Genomic DNA, 21,634 nt, shown 5'->3' on the forward strand with positions numbered 1-21,634 from the left:
AAAAAATTAAATAAAAAGCCATATGGACGGCTAGGGATGACAATTTGGCCCATCCCTAGTGGGTACACACAAAAGACCGAGTAGGGTAAAAACCCGCAAAAATGGGTACGGACACGGGTAATTACCCATTAAAATATGCGGGTATGAGTGCGGGCACGGGTACCTTATTACCCACCCCGCCCCATACCCGCACTATATATTTCTATAATGTCATTTATACTATTATATAAAAAATGCATGTTTCTAATTTAAAAAAAAAAAATCACTATTAAATTATTACACATTTTAATAAAACTGTTTATTTGTTTCTTAACTCAACAATAACATGCATAATTTTTTTAATATTGTAAAAAAACCTAAATTATATGATATTTTGTTATTAAATTATTTTTATTATAAATGCGGGTAAACGGGTACGACTATGGACATTGAGGTATCCACAGGATACTGATACAGGTATGAATATTAATATCCACGTAGGTTTGGACTCGGGTATGAAGATTTTTTTAAACTGCGGATATAGGAAACTCAGCAAATAACGAGGTCAAATAAACGAAAATCTTTACATTACATGAGGAAATCAATTTTTTTATGGGAGTAAAATGAATTTCGCTCCCTTTAGAGGGGACTTTGTATATTTAACCATTAATTTAATGATAGATTTTTCATTATAAAGATCAGATTAAAAATTATCTAAAGTGTTTTATATGAATTTCATATTCCTGAATTATATAATTGTTTTTTTGTACTCAATAAATTATAAATTTACTGGATTTATAAGATAAGGTTAAGTTGTATTAAATTTGTGATTAGACGAAAATGGTGAAAATTAGAGTTAGAATGAGTTGTTGAATTATTCATGTTTAATAGTAATAGATGTGCTCTTAACTTAATCGTAATTTAACTGTAGAATATGTAAAATATTTTTTATCATAGCTTAATCATAAAAAATTTTGAAGTCCGATACAACTAACCACCTTACACATCTTCAAAGATTTACGTGTGTTAAAACACCATCAAGAATTATATTTATTTAATAATAAAGTTTTTATGGAGCAACTAAGAATAAAGAGTGAAGATATACTAAAATGCTCCTAGAATTATATCAAGGGCCGCCATTGAGTATAATATTAATTAATATATAAATTATTACTTACTCTTTCTAACATACAATTCATGTTTTTCTTTGTACAGCTTGGGCCTTGGGGAGGCAGCGCAAATAAGACCTTCTAGAAGACCCTAATTTCTTGGGTGTCAAGTAGTCGTAGTTTGTAATAAAAAATAATAGAATAATGCATCAAACTATAGTGGCTGCAATTTAAACCTTATTACAACCTAATAAATACCAGAATGTGCCTTGAAAAAATTTCCTCAATCTTCCGCAACTTCATAACCCTTTAACTGGAAAACTAAGAACAAAAGGTTACTTTCTTTTCTTAACTGTAATACTCCTTGGTAATAATGTCATTCATATTTTGTGTTATTCATTTCCTCTATTGCTGTTTTGGTTTCCTTGAAATTCTATGATATAGAAACATTTATCAGTTTTTGAATCTAAGATGAAGGGTTTCCATAAATTTCATCACTATTTTGCAAGTGAAAACTATAATTTTCTGGTTTATGATTATGATCAATCATCCAAAAAGGATAGCATTCTATTTCATTATAAACTTTAATCTATTTTCAAGATTTTTATTTCTATTATATGAATAGGAAAGGATTTTTAGGAGTTAATTTTCCCCAAAAATAAGTGAAAATGTTTCAAACGTGTGTGTCAAATTCAATGTGCCAGTTACCATGTTTTGAGTTTCTAAACTTTGGAAGTAGTACTCATTCTTTGTAGCTACCAATAGCTGATGATCAAAGCTGTATTGCCTTTTGTTTTACTTGTCCTATATTCTTGGAAATGATGGTTGTCAACTTGTAGTTGTCATCAACCAATTTGATTTCCTTGCTTCCCTCAAACCCCTATTGTCTTTCTTTTGTCTCTGCTCGTGTTCAATTTGTAAACCACCTTGTATATATAAAAGATTGTTATTTGGTAGCTCTAACATCTTTGTCTTTTGGTATTTTCAGAATTCTTAGAAAGTATAATAAAGCATTGTCACTAGAACTGATTCTCGAACAATGGCATTGGCAAGGATTGCTAGAAGCAACCTGAGAAGATCAGGTGTTGCTTTTGGAAGTAATGCATATCAAAAGGATATGTTCAATGAGAGATCACATACAACCAAATGTCCCTTACCTTCTTCACATGTAGATGGCTCTTTTTCGTATATTTCAAAAATTAAGGAGCATAACAGCATGAATTTTTCAATGAGGGGAATATCGGGAACTCCATACTATTGGACTCCGTCTTCTAATACACAAAGGGTTGTAGAGGAGTCAGAGTTGGAAGATGATCGACAAAGATATGCAGGACTAGAAGCAACAAAACCAGGTGAAAAACCTAGGGTGGTTGTTCTAGGTACTGGTTGGGCAGCTTGTCGGTTTCTTAAAGGGCTAGACACCAGAATTTATGATGTTGTGTGCATATCACCAAGGAATCATATGGTTTTCACTCCTTTGTTGGCTTCAACATGTGTTGGTACACTTGAATTCAGGTCTGTTGCCGAGCCTATTGGTAGCATACAGGATGCACTTTCAAAGGATCCCAATTCACACTTCTTTCTAGCTTCCTGCACTAACATTGACACAAACAAACACGAAGTGAGTTAAATGATTTACCCCTCTTTTCGAAAAACTATACTGTTACTATGGAATGTTTAATGTCAAATACTGATAAACTAATAATTTGTGTATATACAAAGTTTTTGTTTTTAGTGAATTGCTTAGTTAATCTTAATTCGACAGGTATACTGCGAGACAGTTACCAATGGTGGATTGTCTAGAGAGCCTTACCAATTTAAAGTTGCCTATGACAAGCTTGTAATTGCATCTGGAGCCGAGCCTTCAACTTTTGGTATCAAGGGAGTTAAGGAACATGCGTTTTTTCTTCGTGAAGTGAATCATGCTCAAGAAATAAGGAAGAGACTTCTTCTTAACCTCATGCTTTCTGAAAATCCAGGTTGGTGCTTCATATTCATACTAGTTTATTTTTAAGCTTAATTTTTTATAGGAGTATAAATTATTTAGTTGTCAATTGTTTTCCGAAGGCTATACTAAAAAGTTTTCATTTTAACAGGCATATCAGAAGAAGAAAAGAAACGTCTTCTGCACTGTGTAGTTATTGGAGGTGGTCCTACAGGAGTGGAATTTAGCGGTGAATTGAGTGATTTCATCACGAAAGATGTTCGTGAGCGCTATACTCATGTTAAAGATTACATTCACGTCACACTAATTGAGGTGCATGATTTATATATTGAAGTCTATTTGTGTGCTGAGGTTGTTAAATAAACTTGGTGTACTTAACCATTGTGTTAACTTTTCATGATTAGGCGAATGAGATACTGTCATCCTTTGATGTTAGCCTACGACAATATGCAATGAAGCACTTAACAAAGGTAACCCTATTGCGTTTTAATCATGTATATATAATATACCAATCTTCCATGATTAACTTTCAAGTTTAAGCCTCTGAGACTAAGACATCTAATTTTTGTATCAGTCTGGAGTTCGTTTTGTTCGAGGTGTTGTGAAGGAGGTACATCCCCAAAAGATAGTTTTAAGCGATGGAACTGAAGTTCCTTATGGTCTATTGGTCTGGTCCACAGGGGTTGGTCCTTCAGAGTTTGTCAAAAAACTGAATCTTCCTGTATCACCTGGTGGAAGGTATGTGAAGCCAAAATCAGTACATAATGTTTCAATTTTTCTTCATTTTCCATCTCTGATTTTAATTTAGACATTTAGTTAACGTTGTTGAATGACACAGAATTGGTGTTGATGGTTGGATGCGTGTTCCATCAGTGGAAGATGTCTTTGCCCTTGGAGATTGTGCTGGTTTTCTTGAACAAACTGGAAGGCCTGTGCTTCCAGCTCTAGCTCAGGTTAGCCTTATAGCCTATACATTCATTACAAGACAGACAAATAAATGAGTAACACCAATGACAGGTTGCTAAAACAAGCAAAGCATCAATAGTTGTTTGTCTATGTTTTATGACAGGTTGCTGAAAGGCAAGGGAAGTTCCTTGTGGAGTTGTTCAACAAAATTGGGAAACAGGATGGAGGAAAAGCTTTGTCTGCAAATGGCATCCAATTTGGAAATCCTTTTGTGTATAAACATCTTGGAAGCATGGCATCAGTAGGTGCTTATAAGGCACTTGTTGATCTAAGACAATCCAAGGTATCTATCTCTAATATCTAATTCACCCTTTGGAGTAAACTAATGATAGGAAACAAAGCAATTTGTGAACACAAAAACACAGTTTCTGATTTTTTGCTGCATATATATGTTGTGTTTTGTAGGATGCGAAGGGATTGTCACTTGCTGGTTTTGTGAGCTGGCTGGTATGGCGTTCGGCATATCTTACTCGTGTGCTGAGCTGGAGGAACAGGTTTTACGTTGCAGTAAACTGGGGAACCACTTTTGTCTTTGGTAGAGACAACAGCAGAATAGGTTGAAATTTGGTTGCAGCATTGTAGCAAAACCAATCAACCTTTTTGACTCGTTATTTTAGTTGAGTGGTTAGCTTATGTATTCTTTTGTTCTTTTTTTGGTATTCACAGTAAAAATTATATCATATAATGATAAAAAGAAAGTTGGATCGCATAAATATGACATGTTACAATAATTTTTTCTTCATTTATTATGGTTTCATTGAAATGTATTCTTGGACAAGTTATCCTGTGAGTACAAGATTACACGATCGTGAAATTTATTTTTGTAGAACAATATCTTTTCGAAATTCAACTTGAGAAAATTAAAGAATTTTCAGAGAAATTGTATATTCTATTGAAAAATCAAATACTTGTATTGTGCTCAACTTTGTTTACATCTTTGGTTGAATTTTTTTTTTAAAGGCCAAAAGAAGAATCTATATTAAAGAGAGGCATCAGAAATGCCAAAGTACAACGATAGCTGCTAACAAAATGCAGATTATACACCAGTTTCTAACTGCATACAACCCCACTCCTACTGTTACAAACAACTAACATACACCAAAATCAGTATCGCTAGACATCTATAACAGCTTCCAATTATGCAGTGTTCATAATACATTGTCCAATATGTTATACTCTTATGAATTCGTTAAACCTGATGCATGTTTGTGATTCCATTTTCTATACATTTTCTATTCTTCATGTAAATACACAATTTTTCTTTCTTATTTTGAATTACTCCTTTTCTATACATGTTTTTTTAAAGTCAATTGTGGAGTATAACTCATATAGTTAAGATAAATATGAATTGTTGAGAGTATAATTCATCTTATTGAGATAATTATAGGTTGTTTAGATAACTATAGGCTGTTGAGTATGACTCATATTGTTCAAATAATTATGAGTAGAGATAATTGTTTGTTGAGGGAAACTACGGATTAAGGTTTAGATAAACTAAACTCGGGTATTATATATGACTTATAACACTATAATCCAATCAATTCACAAGACATAAATAAAGGGAACTGTATTTACTCTATAGTCACAGAGGTAGACACCATTAACCGAACAACATGAATAAAACTTTTGTGTGTTTCTCTCTACTCTGATTTGTATTCGCGTTAATGTTCTAACAATTGGTATCAGTTAACGCTTAATCCTAGAGGTGCAAAATTCGAAGTGACTTGGTTCAACGGATCGGGAAATTTCGGTTTATGGCAAAGGAGGGTTAAGGATCTCTTGATTCAACAAGGTTTAGAAGGCGCTTCGTGATGAGAAACATATGTACATCGCAACCATTGATTGGATCGAGATGAAGGACAAGGCTGCAAGTTTGTTAAGACTTTGTGTTTCTGATGACATAATGAATCATATCCTGCATTTCACAACTACGACGGATGTCTGGGATAAATTGAAAAATCGGTACATGTCCAAGACACTCATGAAAAAATTGTTCGCGAAACATCATCTCTATAGCCTAAAGATGTAGGAAGGAGGTGATTTACAGGTTCATGTCAACGCTTTCAACAACATCCTCGCTGATTTGACACGACTTGGTGTGAAGTTTGACGATTAGGATATAACCATTATTTTGTTGTGCTCTTTACCAAGCTCTTATGATCACTTTGTGACCACTCTAACATACGAGAAGGAAACAATCACGGTGAATTCTATTTTTTCCACCCTTTTGAAACACACACAACATCGCCAAAGTGTAGAGGGGGGTGGAAGAAGTTCAGGTGAAGGTTTGTTTATGAAGGGAGGTCAAGACCGTGACAGAGGCAAGAGTATGACACTGAGTTTTGGAAAGAAAAAAAATGTTCAAGTCCAAGGATAGAAAAATAGTTGAATGTTATGGTTGCAAGTAAATTAGCCATTAGAAGAGGGATTGTCCAGACAAGACAGACAACAATAGTTCAACAAATGTAGTTCAGACAAATAGTTTCTACAATGAAGAGGATTTGCTTTGCGTTTCATATGCAAAGTGCACTAATGCATGAATCCGTGATTTAGAGTGCTCCTACCATATGACGCTGCACTGAGAGTGGTTCAACTCTTTTAAATCAGGTGATTTTGGTTTTGTCTATATAGGCGATGATAAAACTTGTACCATCAATGGAAAAGGGAAAATTAAAATTGCTTTGGATGATGGTGGCTTGTGAACGTTGAGCGAGGTGCGTTATGTTCCAGAATTGATGAAGAATTTGATTTCGCTAGGTAATCTTCAAGTGAATGGTTATTCATTTTGGTCAAATGAAGATAGAGACATCATAAGGGTTAGCAAGTCTGCAATGGCCGTGATGAGGGCAAGCATAAATGCATGCAACATTTATAAGTTATTGCGGAGCACAGTTATGGGTGATGTAGCATTTGTTGAAATTGATAATGATGCAACCAAATTGTGGCACTTGCTCCTAAGTAGTCTCAGTGACCTTGGGATAATAGAAATACATAAGAGGAATTTGTTGAAGCTTGTTCGCGGTTTCATAATTGGATTGTGCAAGTATTGTGTTCTTGGGAAACAATGTAGAGTTCATTTCAAGACGGGGCAACACAAGACTTAGGGAATTTTAGACTAGCACATTATAATGTTTAGGGGCCTACAAAAGAGCCCTCTGTTGGAGGTTTCAGGTACTTTGTGACATTTACTGATGATTTTTCTCGTAAGGTCTGGGTTTATTATATGAAATATAAATCCGAGGTCTTTTCCAAGTTCAAACTATGGAAGGCAGAGGTTGAGAACCAGACAAGGAGAAAAATAAAGTATTTTTGGTTTGATAATGGAACTGAACACATTAACAAGAATTTCATACATTTATGTACCGAGAATGGAATCCAGAGACATTTTTCTGTAAGGAAGAAACCACAACAGAATGGTGTTGCATAGAGAATGAACACGACTCTAACAGAGAAGGCAAGGTGCCTTCAGTTGAATGTTGGTCTTTCAAAAGGTTTCTGGGCAGCAGCACTCAATAAGGCATACTATTTAGTCAACAGATCACCCAAGCTTCACTGAATGGCAACTTTGCAGAGGAGGTGTGGACAGGTAACCTCACTGATCAAAGTAATTTGAGGATTTTTGAGTGCTCAACATATGTGCATATATCTAGTGAGGATCAATCTAAACTTGACCCCAAGTTAAAACAATGCATCTTTATTGGCTAAATTAAAGGTGGGAAAGGATACAAGTTGTGGGATTTGGTTAAAAGGAAGGTGGTTGTCAGGAGAGATGTTACACTCGATGAGCAGTTGATGTTAAAATAGTCAGGTGCGACAATTGTGACAAATATTGAGGTAGAAAGTTCTAGTCAGGACAAGATTGAAGTGGACATTAAGGAACCACCAGCGGGTCCAAGGAAGATTGTAGCCCAACAACAGAATGACTAGGATCATATTCAGGTGGAGTGCATGGTTCAAATGGAGTACAAGATTATACACTAGTGCATGATAGGGAGCTCCGTCATATTACACCTCTGGGGAGCCCCATCATTTCTTACTAGTTCAGGAGACCCTTCTACTTTTTGAGAGGTTATGGCTAGCCGAGGGAAAGATAAGTGGATGGGTGCTATGGTAGAGGAGATGGAGCCCTTGAAAAAGAATGAAACATGAGATCTTGTTCAGCTGCCAGAGGGAAAGAGATTTATTGGTTGCAAGTGGGTGTACAAGAAAAAGTCAGCAGTAATAGAAAAAGAAGGGGAAAAGTTCAAGGCTCGTCTAGTTTCAAATGGGTATTCACAGAAGAATGGGATTGATTATGGTGAGATTTTTAGTTTGCTGGTTAGACAGACTTCTACCAGAGCAGTATTGGCCCTGGTTGCCAGCAGGCATATGCATTTAAAACAGATGAATGTGTAAACTATTATCCTCCATGGTAATTTACAAGAGAAAATCTACATGGAGCAACTAGAGGGATTTAGTCATACTTGACGTGGCATACTTGTTTGCAAATTGAAGAGGTCTTTGTATGGCTTGAAGTAGTCTCCAAGTCAATGGTACAAGCGCTTTGATTCATACATGCTCCAAATTTTCCAAAGAAGGTGTGATTATGATTGTTGTGTTTATGTGAGGAGCCTTGATGATGACGTTTTTTATTTTTCTGTTACTTTGTGTTACCACTTGAGCTAGTAGCGGGTATCCGATAAGCGGACCTAGGGGGCTTATTGATTAAGCTGGTGACATGCTCAGTTGACCGACACGGTTGATCCTCAATTGATAGTAGTAAAAACCTGTATAGAAATTCATTGTAGTTTATTTTTTATGCATATACGTGTGACAATTTTAAATTTTTGAAACTTTTTTCAATTCTTAAAAGTTTCAAAATTTTCGATATGTTATACCTCTTCATCGAAAATTTGAAATTTTCACCCTATACGATAAAAAATGGTAACTTTAATGAAATTTCTGATATTGTATAAAATTTTCAGAAATTTTTAAAATATTTCAAAATTTTCGATAATCTATATTAACGTAAAAACGAGAGTGTGCCAGGTTAACTTCTCCCGTTATTAGAGCAGACCAAAATCAAAACTGTGGCCCAAAATTAAGACTCTGGCCTATGAATTAGAAGGTGTTGAGAAAACTAAAAAAAACTACAATTTATTTAAATAACAAAGATCAACAAACTAATAAGAAGCTTTGTACAACATGTTTGCTAACAAATACAAATCCTAAAGGGATCATGTCTAACATCAATTCCATCATAACTCATAAATGCAACAACAAAAAAAACATTGTTGAGATAGATCAAGATAATTGAATACATCTTGAAGAAAAAATGGAAGAAACATTATGAAACAAGCCTACCACAATCCCCATTTTCACTTGTCCCCTCTTCGGAATCATTCTACGCTTAGAAATGTTATTACTCTTGTTGGATAAACTACTTTTGTACATCAAATCTCTTCTTGTTATCACCACCAAACCCATGTTTGCCTTCATCTTCTTTCTTTTTTCAAGATAATGTTTCACTCACAACAAGAGTCAAGAGGCTTCTCTTTAGCTAGCTGTTTATTGTGTGTTTCACACACTTCACTTATATAGAATTTTAGTGCTTGAGCTAAAACCTTAGAATAATTTAATTGTAAAATTTTGTATTTATCTTCTTGTATATGATGTCGTTGTCACGTGGAGTTGTGGGTTGTGAATTCTTTATTATTGTTTGTTTGTTGGCAATTTTGACCTTGCTTTCTTTGCCAGCTATCCAGCATTTGTTGTGGATGATGAAGTAGTAGTTTTTCTATGATTGATATTAACACCTAGCCATACACATTTTTTTTAATAAAAACAATGAAATGATATACACTTAACTATGCTTCAACTAATATTTGTTTTGGACAAATTCGTTACGATACCTGGTGTATGGCTAGGTGTTAATATCAAACATAAGATATATATGATGAATTAATTTACACTTATTATAAATTCTAAAAGTATATAAGTTAATAATTATATTTTTTTATATGAACTATAAGAATATTCTTTCAATGATTTAAGCTAGTTTAAAAAAAAAAAAGGATAATTCAATATTTTTTTAATAAAATATTTCAAAATCATTTTTTTTTTTAAATTCCAATAATTTTTTCATCCTATAGTTTGGAAAATCTGTTGTATTTTACCATGGAATTAAGATTGGATAAAATGATAAAGATGACTACCGCGTAGAATCTTTTGTAATAGTGGTTATGATTTTTCGGTGAATAGAGAAGTACCTAACAAGGGTTAGCTCTTTAACGCTCGAGTCAATGTTTGAATGAGGTGGAATTTTTCAAGTGTATAAAAGAATACATGGGCGTGACTATGACTCACATTTATATTGGAAAGACAATTCGAATCATTCGTGGATTGTAAAAGAAGACATGAGTGTGACTCAAGATCCACATGTGCATTAGTGAATAAAGCGCCCTGAGTTTGATTGGACCTATAAATTGGGTCGATTCTAATGGCCATTTGTCTCGTCTAGAACAATTGACATCTAAGTCTTTGCTATCAGCTTTGAATAAAAGGTGTTGAAGTGGGAATCAGTGAAACTGGTTTGAGAATACGAATCGTCAGTATTTTTTTTTTCAAATGAGAGGTTGCTCCAAGAAGAGAGAGCTTCATTGTGGCGTTAAGTAGGAGTATTTGACAATGAAAACATGCACATTTAATGTTTCATGTGTAGACGAAACATTGCTACGATAAAGGGCTCCACGTGTACCCACATGTAAAGCTAGGTGTTCAAAATCGAACCAGACCAATAGAAAACCGCTAACTAAATTGAACCAAACCGAAAGCCGCAAAAAATCATGTTTGGGTCATATTTTAACAAAATTTTGCGGTTCAATTCAGTTTATGTTTTGTATTTTTCATATCGAACATAACCAAAGGAACCTTATTATGGTAATATATTTGATGATATATTTGACATATTTTTAGAAATGGCTCTGATTCCACAACTAAATTAGGGATTTTCTGATATTAAATCTGATTAGCATATGTGCTTGAAAATGAAATAGAAAATATTATTCATTTCTTTTAAATCCTTTCATTTGTTTTAATATTAACTTCGATTATGATATGTAAGGATCTATAATTGAAGATGCATATCATATTTTAATGGAAGAGTTTGGTGTTGATGTGACTGAGTTTTTTAGTAGTAGAAAGTGCTTTCTTGTTGTCTTGGGAGAAGATGTTGTGTTTTTAAGGTCTAGTATAAGATTGAAGTGTTTCTCCATTATGCAATGTGATGGATAGCCTAGTTTTAGTCTAGGTGATGTGTATTATGTAATACATATTGTTATTTTGATATTTGAGTTCATTTGTTATTTGGTGCTAAAATGGTGTTGTAACTTGTACTCATTGACATTTTTATTTGTTACTAGTAAAATACATGTGCTCCCGCACGAATAAAATTATTTGATATTGTATAAAATGTATCTAGATACGTGTACATTTGAAATGATTGACTTAATTATAAATGAATAATGATTATATAAATTCAACTGTATTAAATAAGCCAATAAAAAAGGACCCGTGATATGGAGAAAATAAATAAATTTTAACATTTGAAAATAAAATTCTCTCTCAAATAAAGGTAATTGTTGATTAAAATTAAATAAAAATTTTGCTGATAATGACCTGTAAGATAACAAAAAAATTATTTGATGCGATATAAAATGTATTTAGATAGTTGTAAAATGAATAGAAATCATATAAATTTAACCGTATTAAATAACCATACAATAAGAAGAAAAAAAACGAGATAGACAAAAAAATTAATATTTAAAAATAAGGATTTTGTCTATCAAATTAAGACAATGATTAAAATAAAATAGATATTGTGTTGATAGTGACTCGTGAAATGAATAAAATTATAATTTTATTAAAATAAAAAAATAGATCATTAGTACTTTTAGTGATAATAAATAAATAGAAAAAAAATTAAAATGAAAGTGAGAAAGTGTGGGAAAAATGTGAGAGAGATTTAAAATTTTAATAAGAGAGAATGAGTGTATGGAATTTTTAATTGTGATTTAATTGGTGAAAGTTGAAAAATAAATGTCACATGCCATCTTGTAATAGGAGATGTGAATGAAAAAAGTAAACATTAATTGATTACTTAAATTCCTTTTAATTAGTGTTAAAAATTTGCAAAATCCCAACATGGTTATTTGAGGATGGAGGAAGAGCATGTCTAGTGGAAAGGCGAGTGGGTAGCTCTGAAGCTATAGTTTTTGACAAGTTGAGTCTGGAGAGAGAAGTTGACTATTCTCTAGGCAATTCCCATTCTCTCCCGGGATTCCTCTTCCTCCTACAACAAATGTAGATAAGTTAATGAAGTTTTGAACGTGAAATCATTTTCTTCATGGTTTGGGTACATACATTTTATATGGATGTCGATTTATCTAATAAGGAAGCAAGGTTGAGGATAAATATTGTGAAGTTCTGGAATAATCTTGGATGTTGAATTGTCAAATATGTTGTATAATTCAATTAAGCCCCACGAGCCTCATTCATAAGGGATTATGACCTATCAAATATGTTTCCTAAATTAATTTGCACTACAAGCCTAATGTTTGAGGGAATGTGTACAGATAATCAGTAGTTTTCCAAACCTGCCTTTGATCAACAAGATTTGACCCATCTGTTCTAGATCTCGCTAAACCCTCAGAGAGTACTTAATTGGGTATAGGCGATGTGAGTCCGACCTCGAGTCATATTGACTAGCTCACCACGATTTGATGAGAAGACAATATCAAGAACTAGGAGTACCACTTAACTTTGGAAATAGAGAGATGACTAAACTATGACTAACATTTTGTTTTATTGATATTATGTGACCAAATCCAAGACAAAAGGGCACAATAGTGATGACCATGAAAATGTAATTGTTTTAACTGATGTAAAAGGACATAACAGTAAAGTTCATAAAGGTATGTCGCACAGTCAATTCCCAGACCAGGGAATAACAATACTTTGTTGTGTGAAAGGTGAAGAAAGTAATGCTTAAAAGAGGGTCTAGGATGCAAATGAGTGAAACACTGGAGGACCAAGTCCTCCATCGACTGTAAGAACCACCTCATGCAACAAATCTTAGAAAGGGGATCCTTCAAACTAAATAGAAGTAAGAATATACTAGAAGACATGTAGAATATTACACATCTTTGAATACTATGTGATAACACATATGCTAGAGAATTTATGAAACTAGGGACATCCTTGACTAGGGTGTAACTAGTTCGGTTTGGACTGTTTTTAATCAAAAAATGTTTGAATCAGTGATATCTATATGGGTTTGGTTTGGTTTGGTTTTTAGTGTTTTTTAAAAATGGAATCGAACTAAACTAACCTACTGTTACCTAGAAATTTCGACTTACTATTTAAAGGTTGTGACCAAGTTCTTTTTATTCGAAGGCCGTAAGAGCATTTTAAAGTTGAAATCGATCGACCTCATACAAAATATGTGGTCGACTAAACGCAGTATTTTCAGAAGGAAAAAACTTAAGAGTTTTTTTGGTGTTTTGTAAGTTTAGTTGAAGTCGAGGCTTGTGAATTGGAAACAGATAAGACTGGGCAGTTTGTTCCTCTAAGACACGTGGAAGTCTCTCAGGTGAAGGTTGCATGTGTGGGACACATGTCTTCAGATGATTAGTCGATCGTTAGGAGCAGTTATTTTAGAAGATCTATTTAAACAGCTTTGTTGGTAGATTTTAGGGTCCGCATTTTTACGTTTGCAAAAGAATACTCAATCTTTGTGCAAATTAGTGAGAAACAAGTGTAACTTTCTAAAATGTACGTATGCATACCATTTTACATTATTATACAAAGATTTCCTTTTAATCCCTTTAAAATTCTTATTGCTTTCTGTACTTTTTATTACCTTTTAAGTCATTTCCAACCACTTTCTCTTAAATTCCGTGCATTTACACCCTTTTGAAGTTTTATCCTTTATGCATTAAATACAAGTCAAAACTACATTTAAACCAAATATAGCACAATTAGTTCTGAGATTCTCTAGTTGATCTCGTCCATAACCTTTAATAAGAGACTAACGTTGTTTACTAGAAATCTGGGTAAACACCTACTTGGTTTGGTTTGGTTCCGTTTGATCAATCAGTTTACAACAGTATTTTTTCAAATATTATATACATCTTTTTTTATTCTCATATACCATGTTTTTCGATTTACTTTTTACTATTATTTTTCCAAATATTACATTTAATATAATATATTTCATCAATTTCATGCTCTATTTTACAAACAAATTACAAGTTGTACATAAACAATACAAAGCAGTGGCAAGATTTCCATTGCATAATGAAATAAGTTCACTATCAAATACACAAGTTGGACATTGGCAGTCACTAATACAATCAATTATACTTTCATTTGCCATTAGTTTGGTTCATAGGTTTGACGGTTCCTAAAAACTAAAACGAGAACCGAATTAAACCACCTTGGTTTTCATAGGTTCGGTTCAGTTTTTAAACCAAACCTGAAAAAATCAATTTTTTTTCTGATTTGATTTTGTTTGGAGTATCGATTTAATCGATTTTTTCTGATTTGCTTACACCTCTATCATTAACCCACCTTCCAAATGAGAAACAATTGGGATTGAACCCAAGAAGTGGTGTAAGTACCACAAAGTTAAGAACCATCGTATAAAAAAATGTTATTTGAGCTTTATTTGACCATGAAATATCCCTTGGATAGAACAGGTGGATAGGAATTATAAAAGAAGTTTAGAAGATAGCTAGAAGATGTTATCAAGTCATCCTAAAAATGATGAAAGAGACAATGACGGTATGCACCACGTCAAAAGCCAGTATCCATAGGGTTAACGTTGTAGACTTGGACCCAAGGGAGGAATATGTTGAACTAGTTCCTACTGAAGATAAGAAGGGCGCAAATTGGACCATAGAGTTTCCAAACTATAAAGGTAAGTATCTTTCTAAAGAGAGGAGAAGGACAAGATTATACAACTATTCCAAGAAAATGTAGATTTGTTCGATTGGTTTCCCTCAGACATGTCGTAAATTAACATCGACGTCATATGTCATCACCTTAATATTAATATTGGTTTCAAAACCATAGTTTAAAAGAAGCACGAAATCTAGGAAGAGAAAATAATGGTTGCTGATGAAGATGTGAAAAAAGCTACGAGAGGTAGGTTTCATCAGGGAGAGATTAAGTACCTAACTTGGCTAATCAATATGGTAATGGTAAAGAAAAAAACGCGTAAGTGACATATTTGTGGATTTCACCGACCACAAACAAGTGTGTCCTAAAGACCCGTATCACTTGCCAAACATAGACAAGTTAATTGATATATCTTTTGGATATTGGAACATAACTTCATTGATGCCTACTTTGGTTATTATCAAATCAAGATGCATCTCACCAACAGACCTAAAACAACTTTGATGATTAACAACTATAACTATTGTCACGAAGGAATGTTGTTTGGCCTCAAGAACCAGGAAGCCACTTACCTAAGATTAATGAATATGATATTCAATATTAGATCAAACACAACCTGAAAATTTATTTAGACATCGTAATGGTAAAGAATCTCAAGAAAGATTCACCATAATTACTTTTAAGAAACATTAAATTCGATCAAAAAATATATTACGTCTTAACCCATCAAAATATTCATTTAGATTCCAGACAAAAAAAAAGTCACTTAACTATAGATTTTTTAACTATTAAAAAATGAAATATAATATTTTTTATTGTTTGAACTATTTAATTAAAATGTAAAAATAATATAAGACACAATAAAAAAATGTAAAATAACTTTTTCTTGACTAAGTTGAAAATATTTTAAAAGAATAGTTCAGTTAAATTCTATTGAATTCTAGATGATTCCAAGTTCCAACACTTCTTTAAACCTTTGTACATTCAATAAACTTGACAGGTATTAACTTAAAAAATTTCTTCACACACCTCCTAACCTTCTTGGCCACCTCTGGTGAATTTACCACAATACCCCTATTTTCAGAAGTTCATTTCCGAAAACGTACTTTTTTTGAAAAAAAAGTTGTTTTCGGAAATGTATCTCCGAAAAAGTGTTTTTTTTAATATAAAATATTGATTTCGGAGATGCATCTCTGAAATAAAGTTATTTTTCAGAAAATGTGGTGTTTTCGGAAGTTCATCTCCGAATTCACCCCCCTTGGAGGAATTCGAAAATGTACTTCCGAAATATTGTCTGGACAGAAGAAAGATGAAAAACAAGAACGATTCGCTTTATTTAATCGGGTGAAGATTACATCGATCACATTACATAAGATTAAAGTTACATATTGTTAAACACGGGTAGGTGGGAATGAGTCAACATTTTGATAACGTCGTCCGCCGATCTTTGAAGTTTCGCGTCCAACTCGATCGGGCCCTTTGAAGAAAATCGGTCGAACGTTGTCCACATAACCACTAAATCTTCGTCGTTCTTAATCTCAAAAGGTGTGAATTCAATGGCTCCCTCGTCGTTAAGCGATGGCGAGCGGTACTCAAGCTTGACAACCTTTCGATTCTCGGGATAGCGCAAAAGCGTGTTGAGCGACGTTATCAACTCCGCAAACGGCGTGTAGCGCGAGAAGCGAAATTGGAACGACATCGGGTAGCCGGTCGTGAAGTAGACGAATTCTAGGTGGGGGTAGGTTTGTGTCATTTGTATTTCTATGTGTGAAGAGGATGAAGAAGAGTGTGTTGTATTTATAGACTTATTGGAGCAATGATGGCCTAACAAACCTTATCCTGCCTCAGGGGACTTTTCGGAAATGAACTTCCGAAAATAGGAGGCCGACAAGCATATTTCGGAAGTTCATTTCCGAATTATGCAGAAACAGACATAAATTTTGCATTTTGTTGATTGCTTAGTGTGTTGTGTAAATTGGACAAATGGAATTCAAAATAGACTTAAATTACACAATGATGACATAAAACATACTTATATTATATATGTATTGAATCGGTCCGATTTTACATGATAAACAACAATACATACAAAAATGATCATTACAAACAAAAACGATCCGGAACAAACTAAAATTCACCGAACCAATCGGTGGATCCTAAGTCCAAAATAGGTACGTTCTTCGACCGCTCTCTATTTTGCTCGCGCTCTTTGCTCATCATTTCTTTAAACTCCGCCATTCTCGAAACGAACGGATCCGGCCAAGTCTCCGCCTCATTTGAACGATGTGCCGTCCATTGACAAGAAGTAGCCGGTATAGGACAACCCGGTTTCAAAAACACTTGAACGAAGTGCCGCGATCGTAGATACCTGATGCATATAATGCGGCCCGACGCGTCCAACGGCGGTCGACTATGAAGTGGAAAGAAAGTCTCACTTAGTCCAAACCTCGTCAAATCGACGCACACCATATCATATGCACTTGCTATTAGATGACCCATCTCGGGGAATGACATCCACTTCGAAACCGGAGCGATACTGGTAAGTGATGGAACAAGTGCATCATGAATTTTCGCAAACTTTTCTTGATTTTCATATAGTCGGCGGTAGATGTCCCGTTACGAAGTCAACTCCGCAATGAGTTCCCGTCGCACTAAAGTGTGATTATTTTCCCCTTTACCGAGCAAACCCGCAACGGCCCGATATCCACAATTGTCGTCGCCTCCAACATCAACGATGTTATCGATATATTTGTGCATAAAAAGTGGCATCTCATCAATGTAGACAATCGGTGATTTTTTGATCGGCGGTGTGCGAGGTGGCTTCGAAATACGGGCTCCTTTGTTACCACTACACTTGGACTTCGGTGTCGGTGAATCCGGGCATGATGCATCAACATGTTCAAAGTAGGATGGAGATCGTTTTGTTGATGTGTCTTCTTGTGTAACTTTGGACTTTTTCGGTGCACCTTTCGTTTTAACCGGTTGAGATGGCGGTTTCAAATCGGTGGTCTCCGGAAATGCAATTTTCCGCAATTGTTCTTTTATGTGCATTTTGGTGGTGTCATCCGCTTTAGCAAACTTCTCCATTATCACTTCCAACTCGTCGGAGATGGTGATTTTGGAGTCATTTTCCTTCGGCGGGTCAAAATCATCAAAACGAAGTTTCTTCCAATGGTCGGCTACCTCATCCATGCGTATTGGTGAATTCAACTTCTTTTTTTGAAAGTATACAAGCACATGGAAGGCCGTATGTAGTTCTAATGGTACACCCACATAAAGAACTATCCGGGCCCGTGGTCTCCAACCGTTTCGCTTCATGAAACAAAAAATTCAAACCCGTCCGGGATATGTTGTAAATCAATTGGGAGAATAGAATTTGGCCCTTATACCGGTGTTCCATAACCGTCTTGCTCCGACTGAACGATGTTTGAATTTGATTTTGGAGCATTTGGTTGACGGTGTCCCATCCCCGACACAAATCTCCCTTGCTATCACCCAACCACCTCTTGAAGACCGCATGTGCGGATTCAACTCGGTTAGTCGTGGTGCAACCAAGATGTCTAACTCGATTTGTCCAAGCGCACACGACTTTTTCTCTAACTTTGTCAAGAATGGTGGATTCGACGTAATGACAAAATGTCTTAATGGAACCACACAAAGACCTAAAGTGTACCAATTTCTCGGTATACACCTCTTCGGAGTGTGCATCCAAAATTTCTCTCCATGCCGCCATTATCCTCTCAACCACAACACCGGCTTTGATAACTTTACCGTTTTCATCCGGCCTATCTTTTATCCCAAACGCGGGTTTCAACTTACTTCTCACGTTGCAAGTTATGTGATACCGACAAAGTAACGCGGTCGATGTCGGGAATACGGTATCAACCGCATTCATCAAAGCATTGTCCCGGTCGGTGACAATGACGTTTGGCATAACCTCTTGATCAACCAACAAAGACTTGCAAATTCCCAAGGCCCATGTAAAGTTGTCTTCTTTTTCACACTCCAAAAAAGCAAACCCGACCGAATAAGTCTTGTCTGTCGAGGTCACACCGACTATCTCTAGAAGAGGAAGCCTATACTTGTTTGTCTTGTACGTCGAATCCATGACTAGAACGGTTGGAAATGTGTTGAATAATTTGATACTTTCGGGATGAGTCCAAAAAATATCACGCACCGTAACTTTGTCCTCGGAGGTTCGGAAGCTTGAAACATAATTGTTATCGCCTAGTAGTTTCAAAAGTTGTTGCATTTCCGACCGAGGGTCCATATTCAAAACTTTGAGATTGTGTCGTTCATTGTAAACTTGTTTGATATTTGAAACGCTATCCGGTTTCTTACGCTTCAAATCGGCAAGTATGTTGCGATGCGCCACTTTGACTATCGTTAAGTCCGATATCACATTCCTCTCTTCGCGGGACAAACGACACGCCATTGGATGTCCGTGTAACTTGACATCCAAGGCATGATTATGAATTCCACAAATTACGGTTAACCGCCACAAATCATCAACCCTCCGAGTAGCACACAACTTAAAAGGGCACCCGCACTTTCTCGTTCCCGTGTCGTCGTGTTTTAGCACCCGGTTTGATTGTACATAACTCCCACCCCGTTCGCAATTCAAAACAACGAAAGCTTTCCGCCTACTATTTCCGTTGTCCGACCTTAAAATAACAATTCCAAATCCAAGTTTACTAGCTTCGTTCCTAACCCACTCAATCAATTGTTCGCGACTACCGAAGCTCCGATCATTTGTAAATTCTTGCCGAACATCAACCGCATTGATCATATTAGAGCTGTCAATATGGGCTATCCGGCCCATATGGGTTTCGGGCTTTTTAGGGTCGGGCCAAAAAAACCTATTTTTAAATGGGCTCTAATTTTACTACCCAGGCCCGACCCTGTCTGGGCTGCGGGCTACACGTCCCTAAATGGGCTTCGGCCCTAAATGGGCCCATTTCTATAAAAAATTAAAATTTTCTCCTTATTTTTGTAAGTAACTATATAATTGCATGCAAGAATACATTATTTATATATATATATATATATATATATATATATATATATATATATATATATATATATATATATATATATATATATATATATATATTAAATTTTATATCCAAAATTATAATTTCTAAATAATCCATATTAGTTAATAATTAAAATGTAAAACAACACATTAACTTAATTTAAACTATCCAAAATACATCACAAATTATATAACGTAGCACAAATAATTAAATAACTTGTTCCAACAAATTTTAAGTTATAAATATTCATGACAATTATAATTTTATGATAATTATAACAAGAAAATGTTATAAATTTTTATAATAATTATAATTAGGAAAGGATAAATTTTAATTATATTAAAAATATTTAATTTTTTCGGGCCGGTGGGCTACCCATGGCCCATACGGGTCGGCCCATGTTTTTTAGGGCTTTTTAGGGTCGGGCTAAAAAAGGCCCGGATGTAAATGGGCTCGAAAAATGAGGCCCAGGCCCTAAAATTTTTCGGGCCAAATGGGCCGGCCCATGGGCTTCGGCCCATTTTGACAGTTCTAGATCATATGATTAATGTCGATAACCGGATCGTTATTAACGCTGACAACTACTGGAACTACTGCGTCAACGTCTTGTACAATGTTGTCCGGATGCACCATACCTAACAAATGAAAAAATTAGCAAAAGTTGGCCGAAACAGTTTTTTTTTAACTGCCAGGGCATATTTCGGAAGTTTATTTCCGAAATTTGTTAGGTAATATATTTCGGAAATGAACTTCTGAACCATATCAGTTTCAGCATAAATTTGTTGAATCAATGTAGTGAAATATGGGATGAAATGAGAGATGTTTACTTGAAATTGTAGCTTTCTATGCTCCCTTTAACGTGATCAACGGTTTGAAACTTGATTTTAGGACGAAAAATGGATGGAGATTGGTTGGGTTTTGGAGAGGGTTTGGGGAAGTTTTGGAGAAAAATGATGAAATAGTGAAGGAGGGAAATTTGTATATGCAGCAATATTTTCGAAAATGAACTTCCGAAAATATTCACGGTTTTTGAATTTTTTTGACTTCGGAAATGTATCTCCGAAAACACCACTTTTTTGGTGTTTTTGGAGATGCATTTCCGAAGTAAAAAAAAAATCAAAAAAAAAATAACTTCGGAGATGCATCTCCGAAACAGGGGCAGTTTTGGGTTTTCGCTAGGGGTGACCCCATAGGGAGGTGGGTAAAGAAAAATTCATTAACTTATCTTATATTAACCGGTTGAGAGAACATTGTGTTGAACTTAATTGTTTAATTATTTAACTTTTCGTGTAAACAAATCTTAAAAATATAAGAATTGATGGTCTACCATATTTTCTTCTTTTGTTGTTTAGTTTCAAAATGTTGAGAGATTTACATTGGCAAGAAGAGAGATATCTCAAGTTTGAACAAACGCCCCCACCATATCTCCAAATGCTCCAAATAATACTACAACTTTTATATATTGTGTTTGTTAGGATTATGAAGACAACATCAATATCTGTCAAAGATATTAAATGACCACAAGAAACGATTCGCAAATATTAATATATTAGTTTAATAAAATAACCATATGTCTGCATCATCAACTTCAATTTCAATTTCAAATTCAGTAGAACCTTATAAACAAAAAAAAGTCGTATTCAGTAGACGACAAACTGTAG

General features: G+C 34.8%; 1 protein-coding gene across 1 annotated transcript; it reads left to right on the plus strand.

The window, feature by feature from the left end:
- Positions 1–1,219: 1,219 nt before the first annotated feature.
- LOC131621928 (internal alternative NAD(P)H-ubiquinone oxidoreductase A2, mitochondrial-like) lies at positions 1,220–5,098 on the plus strand. Its single transcript, XM_058892995.1, has 9 exons — positions 1,220–1,422; positions 2,077–2,709; positions 2,854–3,067; positions 3,185–3,345; positions 3,438–3,503; positions 3,608–3,771; positions 3,872–3,986; positions 4,103–4,282; positions 4,405–5,098. The coding sequence occupies exons 2-9, from the start codon at positions 2,128–2,130 to the stop codon at positions 4,558–4,560; spliced, it is 1,638 nt and encodes a 545-aa protein (XP_058748978.1). The 5' UTR covers positions 1,220–1,422; positions 2,077–2,127; the 3' UTR covers positions 4,561–5,098.
- Positions 5,099–21,634: the final 16,536 nt, after the last annotated feature.

Source organism: Vicia villosa, unplaced genomic scaffold (genome assembly GCF_029867415.1).
Source record: "Vicia villosa cultivar HV-30 ecotype Madison, WI unplaced genomic scaffold, Vvil1.0 ctg.000015F_1_1_1, whole genome shotgun sequence".
Lineage (NCBI taxonomy): Eukaryota > Viridiplantae > Streptophyta > Magnoliopsida > Fabales > Fabaceae > Vicia > Vicia villosa.

What these genes read in the sequence shown, in the direction of transcription:
- LOC131621928 (XM_058892995.1), top strand. Translation starts at nt 2,128, where the DNA reads ATGGCATTGGCAAGGATTGCTAGAAGCAACCTGAGAAGATCAGGTGTT. An exon ending in TTGACACAAACAAACACGAA is followed by an intron (nt 2,710 to 2,853) that starts GTGAGTTAAATG and finishes TTAATTCGACAG; the next exon opens with GTATACTGCGAGACAGTTAC. An exon ending in TTCACGTCACACTAATTGAG is followed by an intron (nt 3,346 to 3,437) that starts GTGCATGATTTA and finishes TTTCATGATTAG; the next exon opens with GCGAATGAGATACTGTCATC.